The sequence below is a fragment of the Adelges cooleyi genome, unplaced genomic scaffold (assembly GCF_023614345.1).
Source record: "Adelges cooleyi isolate 19-005CV unplaced genomic scaffold, UGA_ACOO_1.1 ACOO_flye_CR_arks_rails_tigmint_CR_PRNA_9, whole genome shotgun sequence".
Classification (NCBI taxonomy): domain Eukaryota; kingdom Metazoa; phylum Arthropoda; class Insecta; order Hemiptera; family Adelgidae; genus Adelges; species Adelges cooleyi.
Window position 1 is genome coordinate 13,108,796 of NW_026096579.1, and position 24,568 is coordinate 13,133,363.

The window sequence follows — 24,568 nt, forward strand, 5'->3', positions numbered from 1 at the left end:
TACAAAGCTTATGGAAATATTTATGTTTCTACAAAGTAAATAGGTACGTTTAAATACATTTACTAAGTATAACATCAAATTATTATATTATTTATACAACTATGTATTATTTAAATTGAGATTGAAATTAAATAAAAAAGTGTGTTTCTTCATTACTAACATCAGTGTTAGAGTGTAAGTTTACTATTTTAACTTCTTATAAATTTTAATACAACACCAAAAATTAGAAATATTTAACAAAACAATAAATTAGATATAACATAAGTTTGATATCAACATATTATTTCCGATGTTCAATTTAATAAAGTACATATAGTTTTTTTACGGAATCCATAAAAGAGTTTATATATATGAAAAAAAAAAAAAATAATAATGTAAAAATAATCAGACCTTACATTATAAACTTGACAAAAATAATATATCATTAAAACCTACTAGTATGTTTATCTGATAATAAAATGTAATACACGAAGAACAAAATATACATTGTATTAGAGATACACTATTTTATTATATCAAAATGTAAGATAGTAAAATTGAACACTGTGTTTGTTCGACAACAAATAGTAATAGATAATCAATACAGAGATGATCATACATTTTGTTCGCTTGATTTGTTTAGACTAATAAAATTATACTTAAGTTAAATGAAAAAACATTATTTTGTCCTTTACATAATGTCATTTAAGTTATTGCTGGCAACAGATTATTGGCAAATTAATTGTAACATTTATTTTAAAATTAAAAAATCAAAATTACTTTTAAAATTCAAAATATCAGTCAAATTGTTTTACATAAGTTTAAGTAATTGGTTTTTGATTTTAAATGGTATATAAAATAATAATACAAAACTATAAGACATTTCAACTCGGGTATATGTGAAAGAAACAAATTATAATATACAAATATATTTATATATAAACATAGTTAAAAGTAATTTAGTCATGGTAAAATAAAGAAACTATGTAATAGTTTAAATTATTAACATTCTTATTAAGTACCTATTCAATTACAACATTTTGTAAAAAGTGAAACATAAGATTATAAATGCATTAGATAAGGATAATTAGTTAACTAGTTAAAATCTTTAAGAGTTGGTGACTCAAGACGATGGTTTACAGTTATTAGTATTTTTTTTAAATCATGTTACTGGAAACATTATTTTACATCCAATAAACAATTCCTAAAGAAATAATAACAAATAATAGAAGTATAAACCACAACTCCGAAAGCAACAGTCTTTATGTTCAAAATATATTTTTCTTTGTACACTCTCATAAAAAATAAAATAAAATAAATAAATAACAACATAGCACCAACTAACATACAAAGGAAAAAAACAATTTATACAAAGTAACAGCCTGTAGGACAACTTAAGTATTTTATTGAGTCTTAATAAAATATATTTATGTTTGTAAAATTAAATTTAAAAAAAAACTATTTGTTGGGAATGAATATTTATAAACAGTATTTATGTTCGTTCAAACCATAATAGGGTCCTCATCACTATCCAATGTATTGTTGTTTGACCGTTTTACTTTTCTTGTAACATTTCTTAATTTAGCTTTACGACTGCCTATTGTATTTGTATCTAGGTAAATAATAAAGGCATTAAATAAGCTCTCATTTAATAAATATAAATACCCAACTCACTTGCATCTACATCATCTAAACTTCCATCATCAGTTGATAAGAGATCATCATCAGAGTTGGTACGTCGTAAACTTGGTAAGTTAGATGTTAAAAAGTCTTTTTCTTTTCTAATTTCATGTATCTGTCCAACTAACATTTTCTCTTCCTCGTCCATTTTTCCGGGTCCTTCAGATGGTCCATAAACCTAAAAAAAAAAATTATATTATTTATAACATTTAATATAATATTTATGTATTTATTTATATAAAATGTATGTACTTTAGAGATACGCAAAGAAGACAAACGATGGGTGGCAGTATGATGAGCAGTATCTAACGTATCTATATCAGCCAATGTCGATTTAATTTTATCCATTTGGTGGCTTATAATTGAGCTGATACATAAAGTCTGCTGTTCAATGTCACGCAATGATTCTTGTGCTGGCACTAATTTGTTAGTTCTTAAAACACAAGGAGCGAAAACTATAGCCAATGAACTAGCATTCATGCGATTTACATTCTCATGTAACGCCACTCTGCAATGAAAATAAAATTGTTCTGAATTTAATAAATATGAATTAATATATTTATATATATACCTTGCAAGATGAAACACTAATCTTTCCATTAAATCATAATTGACTTTTGGCAGCTTTTTTAATATGTTAAATAAAGTTGACACACGATCTTCTGACAAACTAGCAGCACGAATAAAGTCATCATAGCAGTCAAATGTTAGTAATGGCTCTGGCATGTCACGTAGGAAAGATTTAAGAACACTAGCTAATACATGAACCTGAAATCACATTATTTTTATACCAATATCTAGTAAATAATTACTAAGAAGTAAAGTTATTATCTGTTATGAAGGATTAAATTGAACATACCTGATATTTTTCAAATTCTATTTTGCTAACATCATTATTATCAATAAGCTCCTTGAGTTCATTTACTCGGGTGGTAAGCTAAAAAAATGGAATAATACTTATTACATTTAGTGATAACAAAAAAATAACAATGTAAGTTTGGTTTACTTACACCTGGTTTACGATAAATGCCTTCAGTGTACATTCCATACATTTCAATTATAGTAATAAGACACTCTACAACAGCAGGTACTTTACCCATACTTAAGTCTAATTGGCCTAATGGTCGGCCAAATACTTTTCCCTTGGCTACACTACCACCTTTTGGCTGGATATTTGATGAGGAACTTACGTCTTTTAAACACTCTTTATTAGCACGAGGATAGCATTTTTTATGGCACGTCAATTTACAATCTAAAATTAATTATTTTAATTTCAGTAATTATTTAAGTAATGACAAAATAAATACTTATTCTTTTACTTACTTCGGCAAACCAAACTCCTTTCAATTGGCCACAGGAAAAATGATGTGCAAACCTCACATGCTGTAGGTATATTGATCATACTCATTTGTAGCACATGACCTCCATGAACAATATGATCTTCAGACTTTTGTTTTTTCTCTTTTTTGCGTTTCCCTTTGCTTGGTTTTTCAGTTTCAACACGATTCTGATTCATAAACTCGTTCATAAAGCCTCGAAATGCATTCACACATAGAGTAACTGGAAAATCATCCTGAATTTTCTCATTACCACAGACCGTCTCAATAACCTAATATAGTAGTAGAAGCAAATTAAAGTTTAAAATGTTGTGGGTATATTATTTTTTAAATGATTCTTACATGCAAGAAGTTGGCTATTAAATCTTTATATTTTATATTAAGGACTTGTCCACTTCCTTGCTTGTTAGCGACACTATAAGTGGCAATAAGGTTGTCTTTAAATTCACGCAACGCTTGTTTGAATATCTTATCAACCTGCGATGGTTTTTTAACTTCTTCTCGTTCTATTTTGTATAACTAAAAAAAATAATTGTTTTCTATAAATAGTTGAATCAGTTGTTTTCACGATTAAAGTATAGTTCAGCTTATAATTATGATATTATTGAACTAAATTTTATTTTGATGCATAACTGTCGAAATAGGTGGTTACAATATTTATAACAAACTTTAAATTAAAAATAATAATTATACTTAGTTTGTACTGTAAAAAAAATTGTTTTTTTGGATTTATTAAATCCGTGGTTGATTAATTATTTGGATAAAACAAATGTATTATTTAGTTCAAGATGTAATTTTGTAATGACTTAGAATCGCTCATAACAAAAAGTAGGCTGTATGATTAATTCTGGGTCAAGTCTAAGACATTTCAGTTTCATAATGTCAATTTTCGTAATCAAATTCCACCTTTTTCAGCTTCAATGTTTTACATTCAAGCCAAAAAAACAACGAAAAACTACAGGACGTAGGTTTTCTTCAAAATATGCGAATAACATTAATTAAAATTTCTTCCAAATATGCATAGGTATGCACAACTTTTGTGAAATTTGACAACTATTGTCTAATTTTGGTTCATTATAATAGTAAATTATAATAAAAACCACTGCCAAATAACGTCCTCAATAACGAATTCTACTTAATAGAATTCTACACTATAGAAACTAAATCACGATAAAAAAAAATAGGTTGCCAGGGTAACATAACCAAAACAAATATCTTATCAAGGCCTAAAAAGTTTAAGGTAATTTTGACTGATAACAACAAAAATAGTCACATAATTTTTACAACTTAACATTCCATATTTTACAGTTAAAAAATGTTTTTTTTTGCCTTATAAAGTAACTTTTATGTACTATTTCTGATTATAGACTAGATATGAAGAAATGTTTCAAATAATAAGAAAAAAAATACATTAGAGTAAAACCGATACTTTCTCAGCTCTGAGCTGAGAACTGGAGCAAAAAAATGTATTGATTGTTGATAAAGCTAAATATTAAGTAGTAGTTAGTACCAATCTATGTTACTTAAGTAAAAAGTATAACTTAATGTAAAAAAGAAGGGAACTATTTCATACATGGTATAATTTAGTAGATCAGTACATAGTTATTAAAACTTATAAAATACGACAACTCTGATTTGGACGCAATAAATAAAATATTGTTAATCCAGGTTTGCATCCAAAATTGGGTTACCAAAAAATTATAAGGCATGATTTGTGACTAGGCATTTTTTTTTTAAATCGTTCATCAAAGGTGTTTTACAAAAGTTAAGTTGGATAAAGTTGCAAAGATTTATTTTTTTTTTATCGAAATCGTGAAAAATATTTTAAGAATTGACAAAATTGTCAACTTTGAAATACGACACGATTAAAACAGATACTCGTCTCGTACATAATATATAATAAAATACATGAATATTGTAAGTCTTTTTATGTATATAATGATACAAATCAATATATTATATCATTGATTTAAAATAAATATACAGTTATAAATATTTTAGAGATAAATTGTATTTTTATTTTTAACTAACTTCAACAGAGTTAAAATTTTGAAGTGACCTAGATTCTTAATGAATTTATTTAGTTTTTAAGTACACCAATATAAAATATTTTCCTTTGAAAAATCAATATTTATTCTCAAAATAGTGGGGTTCTAAGTTGTAGCTCTTTGTTAAATAAATAAAATCATTATTAGCTGCACGCATATAGACACAAAAAATACTGGGTTGGTCAGTGAAAAGTGGGGACATATTTCAACCACAACATAAGGGACGATGGTAACTACATCAGTCAAAAATAGTCTAGTTGGCTAGTATTACTCTAGTTGCTTTACAACACATTAAAACAAAACTAATATTTAAATAAATTTGTTATGTCAGAAATAATGTCAATGGACTTGTTCACTCGGGAAAATCCGGTATTCGAATGTTATGCATTTTACAGCAGTATTTTGATTATAAAAATGATAGCAATGTCACTTTTAACGGCTTTCCAAAGAATGAGAAAAAAGGTGAGTCTTTTATTTTATTACATAGAAATTATTATTAAAAAAATAAATAAATAAAAAAATACTTTTAGAAAAAATAGAAAAAAGTGAACTAAAAATAATTCACTAAAAGAACAATTTACCAATCAATTGTAGTACATTTTTTTAAAATGTCAATTTCTTTGAAAACAACCAAAAATTAACTTAATTAAAAAAAAAATGACAAACGTCTTTAATTTTTGACTAAAAATAAAAGCGTAGGCCCTATTCAATAAAGCCCCTCATAAATGTATCAAATTTCAGATAATGTTTTATATTGTAAGTTGTTTTATAATTTAAATTTGGTTAAATATTAGTGTGTGACACATACATTTCATAACTCAATGAAATTTGGACTTTGTTGAATAGGGCCCACGCTTTTTTTTAGTAAAAAATTAAAGATGTTTAACATTTTTTAAATTGAAGTTAATTTTTGGTTGTTTTCAAAGAAATTGAGAATTTAAAAAAAATGTGCCACAATTGATTGGTAAATTATTCTTTAGTGAATTATTTTTTTCTATTTTTTATTTATTTTATTTTTTACTTTTTAGTCATATTAGGTGTACTTAATAATTGTGAATAGATTACTAAATTCATTTTGGAAGATTTGGAAAAACATAAATTTTAGTAAAACGATCCCCACACATGTCCTTGTGTACTGCGAGCTAGATGTCCGAGTCCTAATATTATTACAGGATATTGTATTGTCATCCGAGATGAGTGTCTGTGCCATGTTTCAGTCCTCTACGACATCGGGGAGTGTGTTAAATTAAGTTTGCAAGATTTGAAAAATACATGTACAAACCTACGTACGTGTTGAAGAAAAACATGTAAAAAGTATATTTCAACACCCCCAACGAATACTGCCGTGTTATATTAGAAATATATATATATATATATTAGTATTTTATTTAATCATCAAATCGGGAAATAGATATTAATATTTTGGAGTACAAAAAAAATGTGTAATGTAGCAGTAAGCACATAATTACATTTTTTTTTATTTACTGACTTATCTTTTTGGGTGTTAATATAATATTTATGAGATTATTTTTATTTATTGCAATATTAAAAATTCTATACTAAATTAGAATTAGATTTTGTTCTTTTACCATCTAAATGATATTGATAATTCAGTAAATATAAAGTATTTTAAAAGGCAGTTCAAATTATTAAGATGACTTGAAACATGCTAGAAATAAAAAAGTTTAATAATACTAGAAATATTTTGCACCTTATGAACAAGTATTGATCAGTTATTTATGAACCATACATAATATAGTGTTATTAACATACACATGTACAAAAAAAAAAAAAAGGAATCGATATAATATACTGAACTGGACAGGAAAATAACATATCACAAACATAAAATATTTACAACACGGCAATTATCTGTCATGACCTCGTTTATCAAAGTTTTTATTTCTATCCACAATTTTTTTTTCAACTTATTTAACCCCATAATATTTTACCAAATACATAAAAAAAGTAATTTGATTACCAAAAAACCACTTAAGATTTATTTCAATATATTTTGCTAGGATCGCGACTACCAACTATCGAAGTATAGTTCTGACCAAGGGTCCAGATAATGTTCCTGAACTTTATCATTTGTTCCGCAGTATATATTCCAGAGTAAAAATATTTTACTGTTTTATTTGTTACAAAACAAATATCGGATAGGGAAAAATAGATTCATTTGTAGCGGAACAGATGTCGGATAGAAAGAAATAAGTTTACTTGTTCCGGAACAAATATCAGATAGGAACTTTTTAAGAACAATATCCGGACCCTTAGTTCTAACCCTCATGTTTTTTTCTGAGTGTACAAAAATATTCATGTAACAACACGTTCTATCTTTTAAATGAATTTACTAACTTGATCGATAACATAGTTAAATAATGCTTTCGGACAAATAAAAACTTCCGAATAAGTAACTATTTATAAACATAAGATTTAGAGCAGTTATAAATAAAATATATATAGTCATACATTTTTTATATTTTTAAGGTTTTTATAAGTCCTGAAGACAAATCAATGAGCAAAGGATCAGAAGTTAAATATGATGACCCAGATGTTGAAAGAGTACGACGGTAATCAATTTAAATTAATTATATCATAGACAAAATATATTTAATCTATGGTTACATTGAAATGTGTCATTAATTCGTTAACATTTTAAATTATAATGCAACTACGAATTTTTAGAGCACATTTGAACGACGTGGAAAACATACCAATATTTTTAATAAGTGGATTATTGTTCGTTGCCAGCAAGCCTTCTGAAATGTTAGCAATGAACTTGTTTAGACTTTTTACAATTGTTAGAATATTGCATACTGTAGTATACGCAATATTTGTTGTACCTCAACCAGCAAGAGCTATTATGTTTTTAACAGGAGTTGTCATTAATGTAATAATGATTATATGTATTATTCTTAAGATGCACCAATTTTAAAATTTCATAACTAACTAAGATGTACTTTAAAAATTATAATATAGTAATACAAACTACGATAGCTAGCTTTTCAAAATTATGTTACTTGCAAGTCTATTATAACTTTTTTCAATGAAAATAATATGTAGAACTGTTCGTGTTGTATATGATATTAAATGTTTAAAACTACCATACTATAATACGCGCATTTTTTCTTGTTATTTGTATTAGTTGTATCTACAGTAGCGATTTTTACCATGCTATAAAGAGTAAAATTCTGTTTAGTTATCTCTTAAAGTTAATTAGGTAATTTAGGGAACAGACACCATTTATTTATTTTATTTTGTTATTTACGTTTTTACGCTAAAAAATATCAACAGGTATTGTAACTGAGGTTATTTAAATCTTTAATAAAAATTGGCAACTACTACAGACTGGGATATAACATTTCATTAAAATAAAAAGTTTAAGCCTTATGCACTATAGAAAGTTTTTATTAAAAAATAAAAATAAAATAATGGATAAATTATTAAAATCCAAAAACTCTACGAGACGTCATCAATTTTCTTATTTTTCACCACAATAATGACTATATACAACTCAAAAAAACAAATGTACGTTAAAAATTATATCTAAGAGATAATTTAAATTAGGCTAAAAAAGTAGACATAATCAATTTTAGACAATGGCCCTTAATTTGTAGACCCTAAGAAGTTTTTTTTAGAAAAAAAGTATAATTTACAAATTATGTAATATGAATAAACCAAGTAACCAAATGTTCTTTAATTAGTTATTTGATGGAAATTTAAAAATCTCATTTTTAGCGTGTTAATAGTCTTTTAAAATAATAAGTATTAGTATAATACAAATCTATGTATCTATGTGTATGCTTTCAGTTTGTGACTTTTTTTTACATTTGACTTGAATACATATTTATTTGAGTAGTCCTTATTTTGGGTTTGGCGGAATTTCAATAGAGACACTAAATCGGAACAAAAATAGTTAAAAAAAAAAAGGTTCCTAAAGTTACTGACCTTAATTTCGATATTAAGGCATGTCTCGTGGCATTAATCTAATAACCATTTATTTTTCCCCCATAAAATAACTATTTTTACAAAAAAAATGATCTTTTCTACGATAGCCCTGCACATTTTTTTTACAGAGTATTTCAGAGTTGATGTACCGTTACTCAAAATCTTAAAAACAGAAACTATTTTGAAAAATCCAAAAATATTTTTGAAAACTAAACATGTTTTAAATTTTAATTGACAACACAATTAGTAAAAGAATTTTGCAAGAAATATCAATGGAATAGTTTTTGGTTTTCACTAATATTTTATGGAAAAAAAAAATCTGTTTTGAATTCCTCCTTTAGATTATTGCCCAATATAGTGTGATATTAATTTCTTTTTAACATTATTTAGATGCCTTTACAATTAGGTGTAAGATGTGTCGCCAGACTGTATTATATTAAAATTAAGATCACAGTCTTTTGTAACATTTTTTTTACCCATTTTCAATCAGTTAGGTTCTCTACTGAAATTCAACCAAACTAAAAAATAAAGATTACTAATATATTTTTATGTTGTATTTTTAAATGGCTAAATTGGCGTTTTCTTTGTCTGGATTTTTGAATTTCTGACATCAATTAAAATGACTCCCAGAATAATTTATATAAAAATTAATGTTTTTTTACTTAGTGTTTTCAAATACTGTAAAAGAATACAAAGATGCACAGGAATATTCATTTGTTGTAATTTTAATAAATAATGTAAATTGTGGCTCGGTAATTTTTTAATCCCAGATTTGTATTACTGATACAAATAAACATTTTTAAAAGTATCCAAAGATACTTTTAAATTATTACCTATTTCATATATTATAAAAGTAATCATAATTAACTTACTTTTTTAGTTATGAAATCTTGCATGAGCTTCAGTTCACGTACATCAGATATAATTTTATCAGTTCTGTCAGTAAATTCTGATGTGCCAGTTAAACTGAATTTGCCAACAGCAGTGCTATTTTGATTGCTTGGAATGTTTGGAGTTATATGAGCTTTATTACCAACAGATAAAGGTTTCCTTGGTTTTCGTCGATTGGTTGGTCTATTACTTCCATTTTGGTGTATACATGGCATTTGCAGCACGCCACCATTTTGAATACATTTAGTATGGAATAACTTTTTACAATCTGATTTAAAAATATATAAAAACAATTATATTATTATCTCATTTTAAATCAAATTATTTTAGGTTTTAAACTTTACCAGAACATTTATGTCCTTGTGTCAAAAAAGCATCCATCAGTTTACTACAATAAGTACACTTATCTTGTGGAGTAAATCTTCCTAATTTTCTAAATCTATGACCTGCTATAGTAAACATGGTAGTGCCTTTCCATTCTAAGAGCTCAAAAGAAGGTGAATAAGTTAATTTAGGCTCTTCTGTTCTCCCAGTATGTGTTGTTGAACCATCACTGTTTCTCCTTTTTAATTCCTTTTCATTTGAATTTGTAGGTCTAAAGAAATACAAATATTTTAATATTGACCAATTGAAATTATTGTAAAATAATAATTGTAAAACAATTAAAAAAAAAAAATATTTAGCAATGGATATTTTAACTAAAAAATCATGACAAAATGTAATAAAAATGGCTGGTCAAAGAATTTTTCGCATTTACCATAGAGTTATTAGAGGCGGTTAGGTTAGGTTAAGTAAAGTAAATCTATGGTTACCAACAAAGTTAAAAATCCTATGCTTATAATTTTACATTTGGTAATTTTAAGAAACATTTTAGCTGTTAAATCCTGTATTTATGTGTTATGAAAAAATAAGAAGTTATGAATTATTTATACCAGCCATAACTTATCACCCAATTATTCAATAGCTAATAGTATAGTAAATATAAAACTTTATGCAATAGTTACATAGCATAAACGTTTTTTTTTTTCATAGGAGGGTAATAGTTTATCTTACTCGGGTGTTGACTCAGTTGCTGAAACACGAAGTCGGCTCATCAAACGAGCTGGAGCAGTAGGTTCTGGAATAATATGTGGTGTTCTAGTTAGCATAGATCGCTTATTTGGGGAATCATTTGGTCTTTCTCTTCGATTCCAAACAACTGATGGTTTTGTATGGTTATCATCAATTTCACTGTCACTAAATGCAGTACCTTCTTTGGGTGGTCCATCTGTTTTGTTATAGCGATCTATAGAAATATAATATACAAAAACATTTATTAATTACTATAGAGTGTGTATCATTTGGGATTAAACATAATACAGTCTATTAGAGATAGGTTTAAAAGTTATGTCCACGCTTCCATGCACTAGGCATTTTGTCATCTGCACTAGGCCACTCCTTATATCAATAACATAAAGTATTGGTATCGAAAGTGCATTTTTTTAGGAATTGAGTTATGTATAGCAATATATACCTAATAGCCAATGCGTGTATTGAAAGACTTAGATTAAAACTATTGCTGCTAGAGGTATTTAAGTTCATCATATACAAGGAATGATATACCATCATATTTTCAAACTTCATTCTAGTAAAATTATAAAAAATATACTTGACACCTGTGCTTTATTTATGTTGTTGATATTACCTAACCATAAATCTACCATTAAATTATATTTTAATATACTTTGATTATTGGACTAATAATAGTTGATCCAAAGTATATTAAAAATTACACAATCTCTAAAACAATTAAAAATATTATTTTTACCTTGAATTAAATCAGTTGGATTTGATTCTATTCTCATACGACGACCTGAAATTTTTCTTCTAGGGGCTTTAAATTGATCTTCCCTAAAATTCAATAATATTTTTGAATAAAAGAGTAAGTTTTTTTATGTTTAATATTCTTTTATACCTCATACTGCTGATTATTTTTGGTTTTACAAATGGGTCAATCTCTGATTCACTATCACCTTTGGCACCACCACTACTTCTGGATATACAATATAAAATAAAATATAAGTTTGAGAAAATTAATAAGCAAGTTAAAACATACTCAGAGTCACGAAGTTCTTCTTGACTTGAATCTTTAGAATTACTGATTTGTGGTGCCGACACACTTTTCCTCTAAAGTAAAGATTTAATTATATCAAGTGAAATTGTATTTCTATGCTATGAATAATATAGAATTTATTATATAGCCAATTACCGTTTTTTTGATTTGAGAAAATTTTTGTCTAGCTAAATATCCTCGGGAATGAGCTTGTAAAGTAATAACACTGCGTCTTAAATTTTTATACCAACTTGAAACTCTATACTTTCTCCATGCAGATTGTATGTAGATAGCAGCAGTTTCGTCCATCCTCATTCTATTCACTAGCTTTTGTGATAATATCATTCTCCACCAAGACTTTAAAACATAACAGATAGTGTTAAAATAATTATTTTAAAATGTTAGTTTTAATAAAATACCTGTATTGTTTCAGTAGCCCATGTTATTCTAAGGAATTGCCTTCTCTGTAATAGCGTGCGGAACCAACGTTGTATTATGATAATACTTGCCATAATTTGTTGATGAAGTTTAAAATCCAATTTTAACTTTTCACACTCTCGCAAAAATACTTTTGATTCACCAATTTGAAAATTATCACGTTCTAAGTTTAGAGTTAATAGAAAATCTTTAACATCTTGAGAATTGCTGAAATAAAAGATCATACAAATAAAAATAAAAGTAAGTTGTTCTTATTAGTGTTCCAACATATTATAACAAATTTGATATGTGATAGTTACCTATGTAGTCCTTTTGGTAATAATATTCTATAGAGTTGAATAAATTCATCATAACTAAGTCGCACATTGTATCCAGCTTGTCGAATTCTTACAGTTTCCAACATACCTGTATATCGTAACTGTCTCTGAACAGTGTCATGGTCAAACAAATTTGCTACCTACATTGCATAATGAAATATTATTTATTTGTTTAAAGTAGAAATTAGTGCCTCTCTTATTTATACCTTATTACTATTGCTTTTAATACAACGGATAAAAAACGGATTTGCTTGGTTAAGTGTATCCATTAGACTATTTAATGACATTTGAAACTGAGCAGTCACTGTAAGTGGTTGCTTACGAGCTTTACTACTTATGGTACCCTGTACTTGTATTCGACCTGCAAGAGTTTTTACACTTTGAAGATTTTTCAAACCCTTATTTCCGCGATCTTTCGGTCTAAATGATTTGTTTTTCCTATAAAAAAAAAAAATTTGATTTAAGAACTATTGTACAGTAATAGTAAAATTATAATACAGTATCTCAATCGAAGAAAATAAAAGTATATACATTAGTACATTAGTAGAAATAAAATAACATTATTTATAAAAATTAATTAAGCAATATATAAAAAAAAAAATTAAGCATTAAACATAGTTTGATATAAAAGGTAATAAAAGAAAAAATACCTTGTACTTAATGAAAATACTAGTACCTTCTTTTTTCTTTTCGCAAAGACAGAGAGCAAAGCATCACTAGTAAGATAGCACTTATTACCAACTGACAAAATGTTTTATGACAGGGGAAAAATCCAATAATATAAAATTATGCACAAAAAAAAAAAAAAAAGGTATGTACTTAAAATGTAATAGAAAAAATGACTAGTAGTTGTAAGTTAATTTTTGTTATTTTAATAACACCTTAAATAAGTTGTCCAGGCCAAACTAAAACCCAACCTAACCAAGTGTTTGAACTAAATTAAGTTCAATAATTATTATAAATCAAATCACGCTCATGCTTAATTATGTAAGGAACTAAACACATGCTTTACAGAATATAAAAATTAGCATAGAAGTTTATACAATACACATGAGATGCAAAAAGAAAAGTGAAGGCACAAGAAAATATAAACCTTTAAATAATTAGTTATAATATTTAATATTATTTTGAGGTGTAACTTTTTGTTATAGTGGTTTTAGTAGTTTAAACATTTCAGAAAGTTAAAGTCTGTGTTTTCCTAAAGTGTTTCCTGATACCATCCAAACACCAATAAAAAAATGGGTTATTTTTCCCCATTTAACAGTTAACATACATAACAATCTGTGTAGCCCGTTCAATCACTTTGTCTTCATCTGTGGATTTGTAATTGCATCGAGTTTTTACCTCTTCATTATTAGTGCTTTTATTAGGTTTAGTAGCATCAGCACTGATAGATTTATTCAAAATCATGTGATTTTTAGGCATTTTATGTTCGGTGTTTGGATTAGATGCCAGTTTTTTACCAACATTAAGAACATACCCTCCTCCTCCATAAGATGAGGAGTTAGATGAAAATTTTGGAGCGTACCTGTAAATGTTATGTTTTATAGGACAAATGCTAATTAACTATAATTAAAATGTAATTTGTCATACTTTAAAAAATAATTAAAATTCAGGCAATAAAAATAATATATATACATACAAAATACAAAGTTAAGCAACAATAAGAATATAATCACATTCATATACTTTTTTAAGCACACATTAGGCTCGACACTACTTATTGTTAGTTCAAACTTACACAATACGATAAATGGTGAGATTTACAGATGACATTGTAGCTAGCTGACTGGAGGCAGCATGAACAATAATTATTTCTGATTAAAAATTTTTCGTAACTGTTTTTTAATGTTTTAGTATTGTGATTATTAAATTTAGAAAACACAAGAGTTATGTAGGTTTTTTTTCAAAAATGTTTTAGGCAATAATAATGAATACTAGGTTTCAATAATAATATAATTTAATAATAAACACTTTTTGGGAATGTTTTGTAAAAATAAAGAGGCAAGAGAAAAAATGTCAGCGTAACACAAAAACGTGTTATAAATTAAATAATTTTATGAATTTAACATAAGAAATTTTAGTTAATCATAATGACGCCCGATTTATTTCAATAATTGAATAAATATGTTTAGCTATTTTGGCTTTAATAAAACATGGTTACCTAAGTATGTAATTACTAAGGATTATAGACTCAAATTGAGTCTATAATCCTTGACTAAATACTCAATTTTAAGTATAAATTATGAGAAAAATCAAGTAGTCTGAAAATCAGTATTAAACGATACAACAGTCATAGTGTATCACAATAAAGGTTATTTAATTATATGAAAAGGCAAGTTTCAAATAAAAAAAATAAAAATTCCCACTTAAAAATGTGTGCTTGCATATGTAGATTGACCATTAAATAATTATGATTATAAACTAAAATAATATTCAATCATGAATTTTATAATGGTAAAATATCAATATTTACCTGATTATACTGTCATTTTGCATGCTGTTGCGGAATCGTAACGATAAAGTGGATGCTTTAACTCCATCAACTAAAATATTTTAATTGTATAAATGAAAATCTAATCTTTACTATATAGGTTAAAATTTGTAATTTTTTTTTTTAAAATTGTATCACAAAAAAAATTAACTGTTTTATTCCAAATTACTATTTTTTCTTTTTTTATAGAACACATCAAATGGGATAGGGTGCTATAGAAAATGAGCATATATAGTGAGTTTTATTTACCTCTACTCTGACGATGTCTACGACCAGCTTCTTGAAATGAAAAGTAACTCCTGAAAAATGCTCTTACAATGGCCCAGCGAAAAACTGCTACAGGATCAGCACCAACCAACTCTCTTACGAATGCCATGCTACTGTTTTTTAAAACTCCAACTATGTCTTGTCGCATTAGATCCAAGTTTTTTTCCCTCATTTCAAACACCTAATTAAAATAACAACTTAAAATCAAACATTTTACATGCATAAAAAGATTTAGGTAAAATATAAAGAATCCAATAGTACTAATAAGAAAATTAACAATTGTCACCCAACTATTTTACTTGTTGTTTTTCTATAAAACTAATTATTGATACATAAATATTCATACATTATTTAAATTTATAATGTAAATATTGTATGTAATTCAAAAAACAACAAAAACTTTATTACGTTAGTACAATTTTTAATTTTTTTTAATTTAAACAATGATTTCTAATTTTTTTTTTAACATTAGTATTTGACCTTCTGAGTCAAATGTCTGTAAGTTGTAATAGATGGGTAACAACCTGACAGTAACTTGTTGATAATATAACTAATATCATATTTTATCATCTAACATAAGAAAAATAAAGTTTATTTTACCTGATATTTAACTCTACCAGCATAATGTCGCACAATGAACGCATTTTCTTTACGTTGTGGCATTTCGTAAAATTTGTTATCTTTATGAACAGAGTTAAATTTTTGTAATAGTGTTTCACAAGACGAACCGGGAAAGCTAATTAAAATAATATATTAACAAAATACTGAGTAGCCACTTAGTAATGTGAGAAAAATTAGATACAATTTACAATATCTTACTTGCACTGATCATCCAAGACACATAATAACCCGTTTGGTTTTCCTTCAATCATTTGTAAACACCCAGTATTATCTAAGAAATCAATATCACTCCATTTTATTCCTTCTTTACGATATTCTTCTTGTTCATATTTAAACACATGTTGATTAAAATAATATTGAAGATGTTCGTTAGCATAATTTATGCAAAATTGTTCAAAACTATCCATAAATAAAAAGAAAAAATTAATTAGATAACATACAAGATAAGAGTTACATATTATATACCTATTAGAATTGCCAAAGTCTTCAAAACCAAATATATCCAAAACACCAATTGAGTTTCCTTGATGATCTCTCAATGTATCCTTCTTTGATAATAAAGCATGATTAACTTGCAGTACAATCCAGTCAAACAATGCTCCATACAAACACTTTGCCATTGCATCTCTAGCAGCTATAGCCTATATGTATACATTTTAAATTAGAAGCAAACATTTAAATTAAGTTTTTTTAAAAAATTACCTCAGGTAACTTATAATTAATAACTAAAGTTTCTCCAGAAGCTTTAGCACGTTTTGCTGTTAAAGCAGCTAACAGAGTTTCTTGTTTAACTCTCAGAAGTTGAGAAATTAGGTAAACTATTTCTGGATTACGTACAGCAACAGCTTCATCGTGATGATAAGCAGACTTGCGAGGTTGAAAATCAACATTGCCTAAAAATAATTTTGTTTAAAATATTATTTTTACAAAACATAAATATTTTATAATTTTTTATTGTGTACAAGTTTCCAAATTCTCCTCCCTAAAAAAACCCCAACATATATAACATTGAATGTAACAATGTATAAATATTATCTATATTATTATGTATTATCTAGATATTATATTTTATAATAATAATCCTTATATCATCAATTTAAATTATAAATGTCCAACTAAAAATGATAATAACAAAAGCTTGTGGGAAACAGAGATATGAAGTAGGTGCAAACCTAATCTGATAAATTATAACCTCATGATTGGGATACATGACATAATATACAATGAATAATGTAAATAGGTAAATTTGATTATCAAAGAAGTAATATTATAATGCTCTAAGAGAATTTGTAGGCTCATTGTATAGACTTAGATAAATTATACAAATTATAAGTTATAACTAATCTAAATTCACAAGTGTAAAAAAACAGAAGTATTCATTTAAAAGATAAAATTAAAAATATAAAAAATTTAAAGGGTTGAGATTTTAAGACATAAGACAAGTTTGAGAGTCGGGGACAGTGAGAAAAGTTCAGAAATTACACTACTAATGTTAACTTCTAAAATACAGGAGGCTAAATGTTGTACACACATATGTTCTCATAAATGGCAAGAAAGTTTAATGGAAAGATATAGGATATGGAATATGAGATAAGTAGTAGTAAGTAGCATGTTACGTTAGATAGTTAATAAAGTAAGACTGTAGTTTTTTTTTTTAAATTTTTATTATAACTTTTTTTTTAAACAGTTAATTGCTCTTACCTAATAGTAACACTGCTGAGAGAACTGCAAATAACCTTCGCTGTTTTTCTGGTGTAAATCCTACCATTTCCATAGATTGTTTTAATCTAGAAAACTCATATTTTTCATCCAAATTTCCTAATGTGTAACAACCACTCTAAAAAATAAACAAACATAAAAAAATTAAAATCACACAACAAAATGTATTTTAGGTCTAAAAAATTCTGTAAGCTAATACATTTTATATTAAATTTCAAAAAATACTATTACCCCATTTAGATAGTTGTAATAATCTACTTTATGTAGATGTAAAGATTCTTTTTCTGATTCGCTTGCACCATTCAATAAATAATAAAAAACATGATAATTGCGTTCATTTTGACCTTGAGAACATATCCTAGATTTCTCTAAAAGATATTTCTGAACAACCGCACTACGAATATTAAATATAAAAATAAATTATTTTTAATTTTGTTAGTTTTTTTAAATATATTAATTGCTTACCCATGTACCATGCCATTTTCTTTATAATTAACTTGAATGAATTTACCAAATCTACTAGAATTATTATTATGAGCAGTCTTAGCATTACCAAAAGCCTAAAAACAGACGAATACATTGTTTTTATGAATACTATAATCAAAGTGTTGGATTAGCTTACTATAATCATACCTCTAAGACTGGTCCTGCACTAAGTATAGTTTGTTCAACTCCACTGCCATGACTTCCTTTTTGACTTAATGCAGTAAGATGATGTAATAGAAAATTGGTTGATTCTGTTTTACCACTACCACTTTCCCCACTTATCACAATGCACTGGTTTTTTCTTTCTCTAAGCATACAATGGTATGCAGCGTCAGCTATAGCGAAAATATGAGGTGGTAGTTCTGGACCAAGTCTTCGATTTTGATAAAGTTTTACATATTTTGGATTATAAATGGGATGAAACTAAAAAACATACATATAATATATTACGCCAAAGGAATAGTATTTCTTTATAACAAAGTCTATATTATATTTGTCTGTAATTTTATAGAACAAATTTTTGTTTTTCTTTGTACCTACACCCTGTTTGCCGAGAGAACATGCTGGGTTTGGGCATGTAGACTGAAGATAAAGCAGCTGCCGAGGACAGGATGGCAGACAAGGCGGTCTCGGGGGGAACGCTATACACACTGGGTGCCGCGCAGGGATGCGCAGAACAGCCAATTTTTGTCGGGTTGCGGCATGTTCTCTCAGCAGGCAGGGTATAGTTTGGAATGATTGTTGTTCTTACATAGTATATTCAGTCATATTCAGATGTAAAAATAGTTACAGCTAATACAGAATAAGGAAGTGGTCATTAACAAATTCCAGATTGGATATAATAACACCAAAATCTAATGATACATGAGAAACCCTCAATATATGAAACTTGTGGTTTAAAACTAATCACATAAAGCACTAAGTAATCCAAAACATATAACATCATTATAATCAATTTTTACACAATACACAACTTAGCAGATGCTCTTAGACAGAATTTTCGACAAACTATGAAGTTACTGAACCAATTAATATAATTCTTAAATTGTACATAATTTATTTAAAACTTATAAGGAAACAAGTTAGCAGCCCATGTAGGGATTACTGCCTCTTCTAGGAAGGATTATGACAGATTCGCTATCCAGTCTGTTGTCTGATTGGGGAATGGGGGGTCCGTTTTACCAGACTATTTATTGACCACCAAACACAGTGCCAATGACCAAGTATTAAATCAGCAGTAGCGAGTGTTAATTACACTCTGATGTCTTACCCACTCGACCACTTATCCTCCTTATTTGCTTATAACTAGTGAATTATAATCTGAACATCATAATAAATTGCATCAACTTATTAAAAAAAACAATATACATAACAATTACAACAATAATTGTACATTTTTCTAAAATATAAATAAGATGTGTAATAATAGAATTAATAAAATTAAAAGGTGTAAAAGTTTCTTATGTAAATAACCTTCTCCAACATCTTAAAAATGGTTTTTTGTTTTTTAAGATTATTAAGATTTTAGCAATGTGAAGTATCTTTTAATTTATTTCAAATAACATAATCAGTAAATTTCAATTCTTAATAACATACAATTTGTTTTATAAATACCTTAAAAGGATTAACAGCAATCAAAATTGAGCCCACATAAGTATAAATATGTCCAGCTGTAAATCGTGCTCTAAGATTATCTAAAAGAGTTTGTTCGTTGAGATCTGGGAGCTGACAAAGATCTGGATACTCTCGATCTTGTGGTTGATAGAGAAATCTATAGAAGTAATCTCGTATAAGTTGTGGATCCATGGTGAAACCGTCAGCCCATAAATTTTCAGATAATTTTTCTCTTAAATAAAACCTGAAATATCATAAACATATAATTCTTTTAGTGTAATTTAATATTTAATAAATAACTTTTATATTTTAAGTACCTATAATATTCTTGTTGTTGTGTATGCCTACGAGGCTGGGGCCATAGTAGCATCACAGCAACAGGACATTCTGTAGGGCCGAGCCTACGTTCCTTACATTCTCGCCCAAGAGCATCACCAACAACCTCAGCAAGTTCAAATGTACCAGCATAGCCTGTTCCACATCCTCCTGATAAAGAAAGTCGTTCTACGATACAACTAACTATTTCATCAGAGGTGGTTTGTTTGCTGGCCTCCACACTAAGTGCTTCATAACATTGTGATAATGCACCCACAAATACTTGCACTATATATCTTTGGTTGCCTTCACCCATGGCAGCCGAGGATCGGGTTTTACTTTATCTATACATTGATTTGCTAAAAAAAAAAAATTGAGGGTGAATCATTATTATAGATACTATACACCAGATTATGAGAATTTTCAACATTTGTAAATCATCTAATTATCAAGGGTGGTTTACTCTTTGACAAAAATATAAACAAAGTGTCTTCATTATTGGATCCACATTCACTCAGGTCACCCAGCAAACTAAAAAGTAATATCTTTCTTTAAGAAATTTAGTAGATAATGAAATATTTATTTTTTATACTCCTAAAAAATATATATATTATGCTGCTAATACTGTTAGAAATATAAAAGCATAAAAAAAAATGTTTAATCATCAATTGTTATAATGAAGAACTTTTCTGTTAATAATATTTATCAATAATAATTCTACTATTAAAATATTTTTAAGATCATACACACTTTCAAACTTGTTTTTAGCTTGATTTTTCATTTGGAAGTTTTTGGTGAAAATAGGAGTTATAATAATTACAAGCCAAATAGTATCAAGTTAACCCTATCCTATCATCCTTATCTTATTCCTCCTATCATCAGAGGGTTTGGGTTGTTAAGTATATGCGTACAAGAGGCCAATTGGAGGATTATGTCGATCACCCGACCTGGCATGCTAAGGTAATCATCTGAGACCATTTTTTTATTGACATATAAATAAAATAATAATTACTTACTAAGGTAACTTATGATTTCACCGAAAAACTACAAATCAAAATACCAGCTAATCAAAAATAAAACGTTGATGTTAGTTTATGCTTAAAAAAAAAAAACAACAGTTTTTTCTTTTATCTTCAAAAGTATCATATTCAATACCCATCATTAGATGGGATTTAGACTTACCCATCATTTTAACTGTAAAAACACATATATTAAATAAAATTTAAAAAAAGTTGATTTTAAGTTATTAAAAAAAAAAATATTGAAGTTTATGCCTATAACATTAAAAATAAAACCGAGTAGCAAAATTGACTTATTCATCATATTTAGTATTACAGAATGTTAATTTTTTAACAGTTTAACTCTACAACAGTTAACATTTAGAGGTATGCCACACTGCATGCCTCTAGTTAAGGGACCATTAAGTGATTTATGAGAAACTAAATTATAAACAGGAATATTCCCAGTAACTAAAAGTATACAAAAAACAAAACAAAAATTACTTTTGCTTAATGTAATTTTGGTAAGTTTCCATCCCTTATAATAAATGCATACTACTAACTAATCTGTTCTACTTAATTTTGTAAAATCAAATTAACTAATGTTAGAGCACGTTATTCAAGTGTAAACAATAATCAAATGGAATTTGGATAGTTTGTACATTTAAACGAGAAAGTTGATAATCATTTGTTTTATTACTTTTAAAAATGTTGTACATAAATACATTAAGCACTACCCAATAGTGCCACTTAATTAAATAACAAAAGAATAAATATAATTAATGAGAAAAAAATAGTTAAATAGTAGATTCAGCAATTGTAGTTAAAAATACAATATAATACAATACAATACAATATATGAGCCAGGACGCTGTAAAGTGAAACAAAATTAAATTTTGTCACAACCCACTAAAAATTGACACATTTAATGGATTATTAAAACTGAATGGACCAATCTTGGACTATTAAATGATGTTGAAAAGAACCAATAAATGATTATTGCATATATCTTTAATGAATGTTTATGGAATCTGCAGTAATGATGCACAGTCGAGTTGCTTATATTATGACAATATGGAATTACGGACGAAATGTTTTATCAATATCAATAACGGATATAGACAAGAGTTGATTAGCGTTAGAAACAGAAAGGCTAAATGCCGAATGATTATAAACTAAGTACGCCTACTCACTTGTTGGCGTTTTTCATCGGTGTGCTCTGTATTTGCATACAAATTGCTACATAGCTACCAAAATTCGATGATAACAATTACATATCACATTGCTTGGTACTCGATGTGCGAGCGAATAGTCCGGCCAATACTTTCAAAGGGTCGCGCATTCGGCGCAAGTACACACAGACGGCACAGGACCTAACGCGGTCGGATGAACGGCGGACCACTGTCAAGTCGGTAGGCATTTGCCCAACATCACAAACGGAAACGGCGAACGAATTAAAAGCGATAATGTTATTTAAATGATGACGAATCACCGTCGATTGGGGTACGAGCTCGAAAATCAGAACGACAAGAAACACATAGGCTATAAAGAAATTATTTTGGACTGCGACGGGTGCAGTGTGCGCATGCGCAATCGTCCGGCCCAGCAGATTTCGTGATACGCGTCAATTGGTTATAATGCGCATGCGTTCCAATTTTCCCACGGCTAACGGCCGAGAAATTTTTATACCGTATGGCAAATAGAATAGGTTTGTACTTTTGCCCTACTACAAGTTATAACGCGTACATGATGCATCCCTTAACCCTTTCCATTGATTGTAGGCTTTGTAGCTCATCATTACTTAATGTTACACTCACAATTATAATTTGTATTATTTATGAGAATTGGGAACGAACCAATAATTAACGTAGCCGTATTAAGTAGGTACTTTTCACTTTTCAGTAACTGACTAGTGACTACGGTTCTTTCGAAGTATAGATTCAATTAATTTAGGCTGTAGACTGTGGTTCTTTATTACGACTTATGAGCAATAGTCATTAGCCAATATATTGATTATTGTATAAAAATCGTTCATTTCTTATCAGTTATCACTAAAAAATATTATTATTCCTTGGGTTGGTACTACATTTCCCAAATTCCATAAATTCCAATGTGCACTTTTCCTATAGACAAAATGATTGCTTGAGTTGTGATGGGCGTAATTTAATTTGGATTATTTTTAGCATAATATGAAAAGTTGATGAATTGAAAGTAACCGTTTATTCTAAGAAACATTGAGCCCTGAATCAATGGAAAACAAATTAACCTGACCTTATTGAAGAGTTAACCGTTTTCCCCGAAATTTCCGTTATTCCTGATAATAAATTATTCTACAGGAATGGTCAGCTGTGTTTGGATTTATCAAAAAATTATAACTGGTTGAAGTATAGCTAACACCGTTTTTTTCAGTAAATATTTTTCATTTTTTTTAAGGTACAGGGCTGGTGGGTAAATAGAGCTGACATAACCCAACCTAACCTGTTGATTATTGATATGGGGTATGGGAATGATTAATATATAATGTACCACTAGGCACTTATCACTATTCATTAATATTATTAATTATTCTTTAGAATCGGTTCAGAGACTCAAAACGGTGATAAAAAAATCAATTTATAAGCCATAATAATGGTGTAATGGTGTACTATTACGTTTGTTTATTAAAGAACCGTCTGGATAAAGAAATGGTCACTACTGATGCAGAAGGAAACGAGAAATCACTATACCATTCACTTCTTCAGGATACAACTCTTTTTAAATCAAGATTTGATAAACCGACCTAAAGGTTGTAAACAAAAAAAAAGTGTACCTATTATAATTATAATGAATTAAAATCAAAGATTTCCATATAACTTGGTATAATATACCAATTTATAATAAATATAGTATACATATGTGATTTCTATGTAAACATTTACTTACACTTTTCTATTTTTAAAGCAGTAAATTACTGATTTATCTATCTATACATTTATTGATAAATACAATATTAATATAACAAGTATTTTGATAGATGCTTAAATTAATCTACTGCTTTACCAAAAAGGTGGCGTATACAGCCGAAATATATACATCATGTATATGTCTACTCAGATATCACATATTAATACTACGTCTATTATAATTTGGTATACTAGATATCAACTAGATATTACAGTGTTTGCTGGCATGTCCCTACTAATTTGTTTAGTTAACAATTAAATGAAATTGATTGAATGTCGTGTTATTTGGTTTCAATCAAAACATTTTTGTTTCCCATTATATAAGCTGCTTAAAACTTTTTCCTTTCCCTTTTTAAAAACTGAAATGACGCCACTGATC

At 27.7% G+C, this 24,568-nt stretch overlaps 2 protein-coding genes and 1 long non-coding RNA gene across 6 annotated transcripts; 2 read left to right on the forward strand and 1 right to left on the reverse strand.

Moving 5' to 3' along the window:
- Window positions 1-481: 481 nt before the first annotated feature.
- Window positions 482-22,819, reverse strand: LOC126846483 (unconventional myosin-IXAa-like). 4 transcript variants are annotated; one of them, XM_050585908.1, is made up of 33 exons: window positions 22,441-22,819; window positions 21,266-21,443; window positions 20,252-20,608; window positions 19,935-20,178; window positions 18,468-18,743; window positions 18,300-18,394; window positions 18,066-18,228; window positions 17,817-17,952; window positions 16,818-17,008; window positions 16,581-16,756; window positions 16,314-16,514; window positions 16,095-16,230; window positions 15,477-15,675; window positions 15,210-15,279; window positions 14,007-14,261; window positions 12,940-13,171; window positions 12,716-12,873; window positions 12,398-12,623; window positions 12,135-12,335; window positions 11,982-12,052; window positions 11,841-11,918; window positions 11,694-11,776; window positions 10,940-11,171; window positions 10,231-10,481; window positions 9,868-10,154; window positions 3,339-3,515; window positions 2,983-3,268; window positions 2,670-2,911; window positions 2,519-2,596; window positions 2,231-2,427; window positions 1,912-2,167; window positions 1,654-1,837; window positions 483-1,591 (listed from the first exon to the last, which is right to left on the reverse strand). In XM_050585908.1, exons 3-33 carry the CDS (start codon window positions 20,563-20,565, stop codon window positions 1,482-1,484), a joined length of 5,805 nt encoding a protein of 1,934 aa, XP_050441865.1. In that variant the 5' UTR covers window positions 20,566-20,608; window positions 21,266-21,443; window positions 22,441-22,819; the 3' UTR covers window positions 483-1,481. The 4 variants fall into 4 exon arrangements, with proteins under 4 accessions (XP_050441866.1, XP_050441865.1, XP_050441864.1 ...); XM_050585909.1 differs by lacking the exons at window positions 14,007-14,261; window positions 21,266-21,443 and adding an exon at window positions 14,475-14,522 and having other exon boundaries at window positions 482-1,591; XM_050585907.1 differs by lacking the exon at window positions 21,266-21,443.
- Window positions 5,284-8,063, forward strand: LOC126846486 (microsomal glutathione S-transferase 1-like). The gene is made up of 3 exons (XM_050585919.1): window positions 5,284-5,506; window positions 7,535-7,617; window positions 7,733-8,063. The coding sequence occupies exons 1-3, from the start codon at window positions 5,369-5,371 to the stop codon at window positions 7,980-7,982; spliced, it is 471 nt and encodes a 156-aa protein (XP_050441876.1). The 5' UTR covers window positions 5,284-5,368; the 3' UTR covers window positions 7,983-8,063.
- Window positions 22,820-23,636: 817 nt separating the features above from the next.
- On the forward strand, window positions 23,637-24,463 carry LOC126846489 (uncharacterized). Its single transcript, XR_007686892.1, has 2 exons — window positions 23,637-23,745; window positions 23,821-24,463. It is a non-coding gene; the product is annotated as an uncharacterized LOC126846489 (long non-coding RNA).
- The last annotated feature ends 105 nt before the right edge of the window (window positions 24,464-24,568 follow it).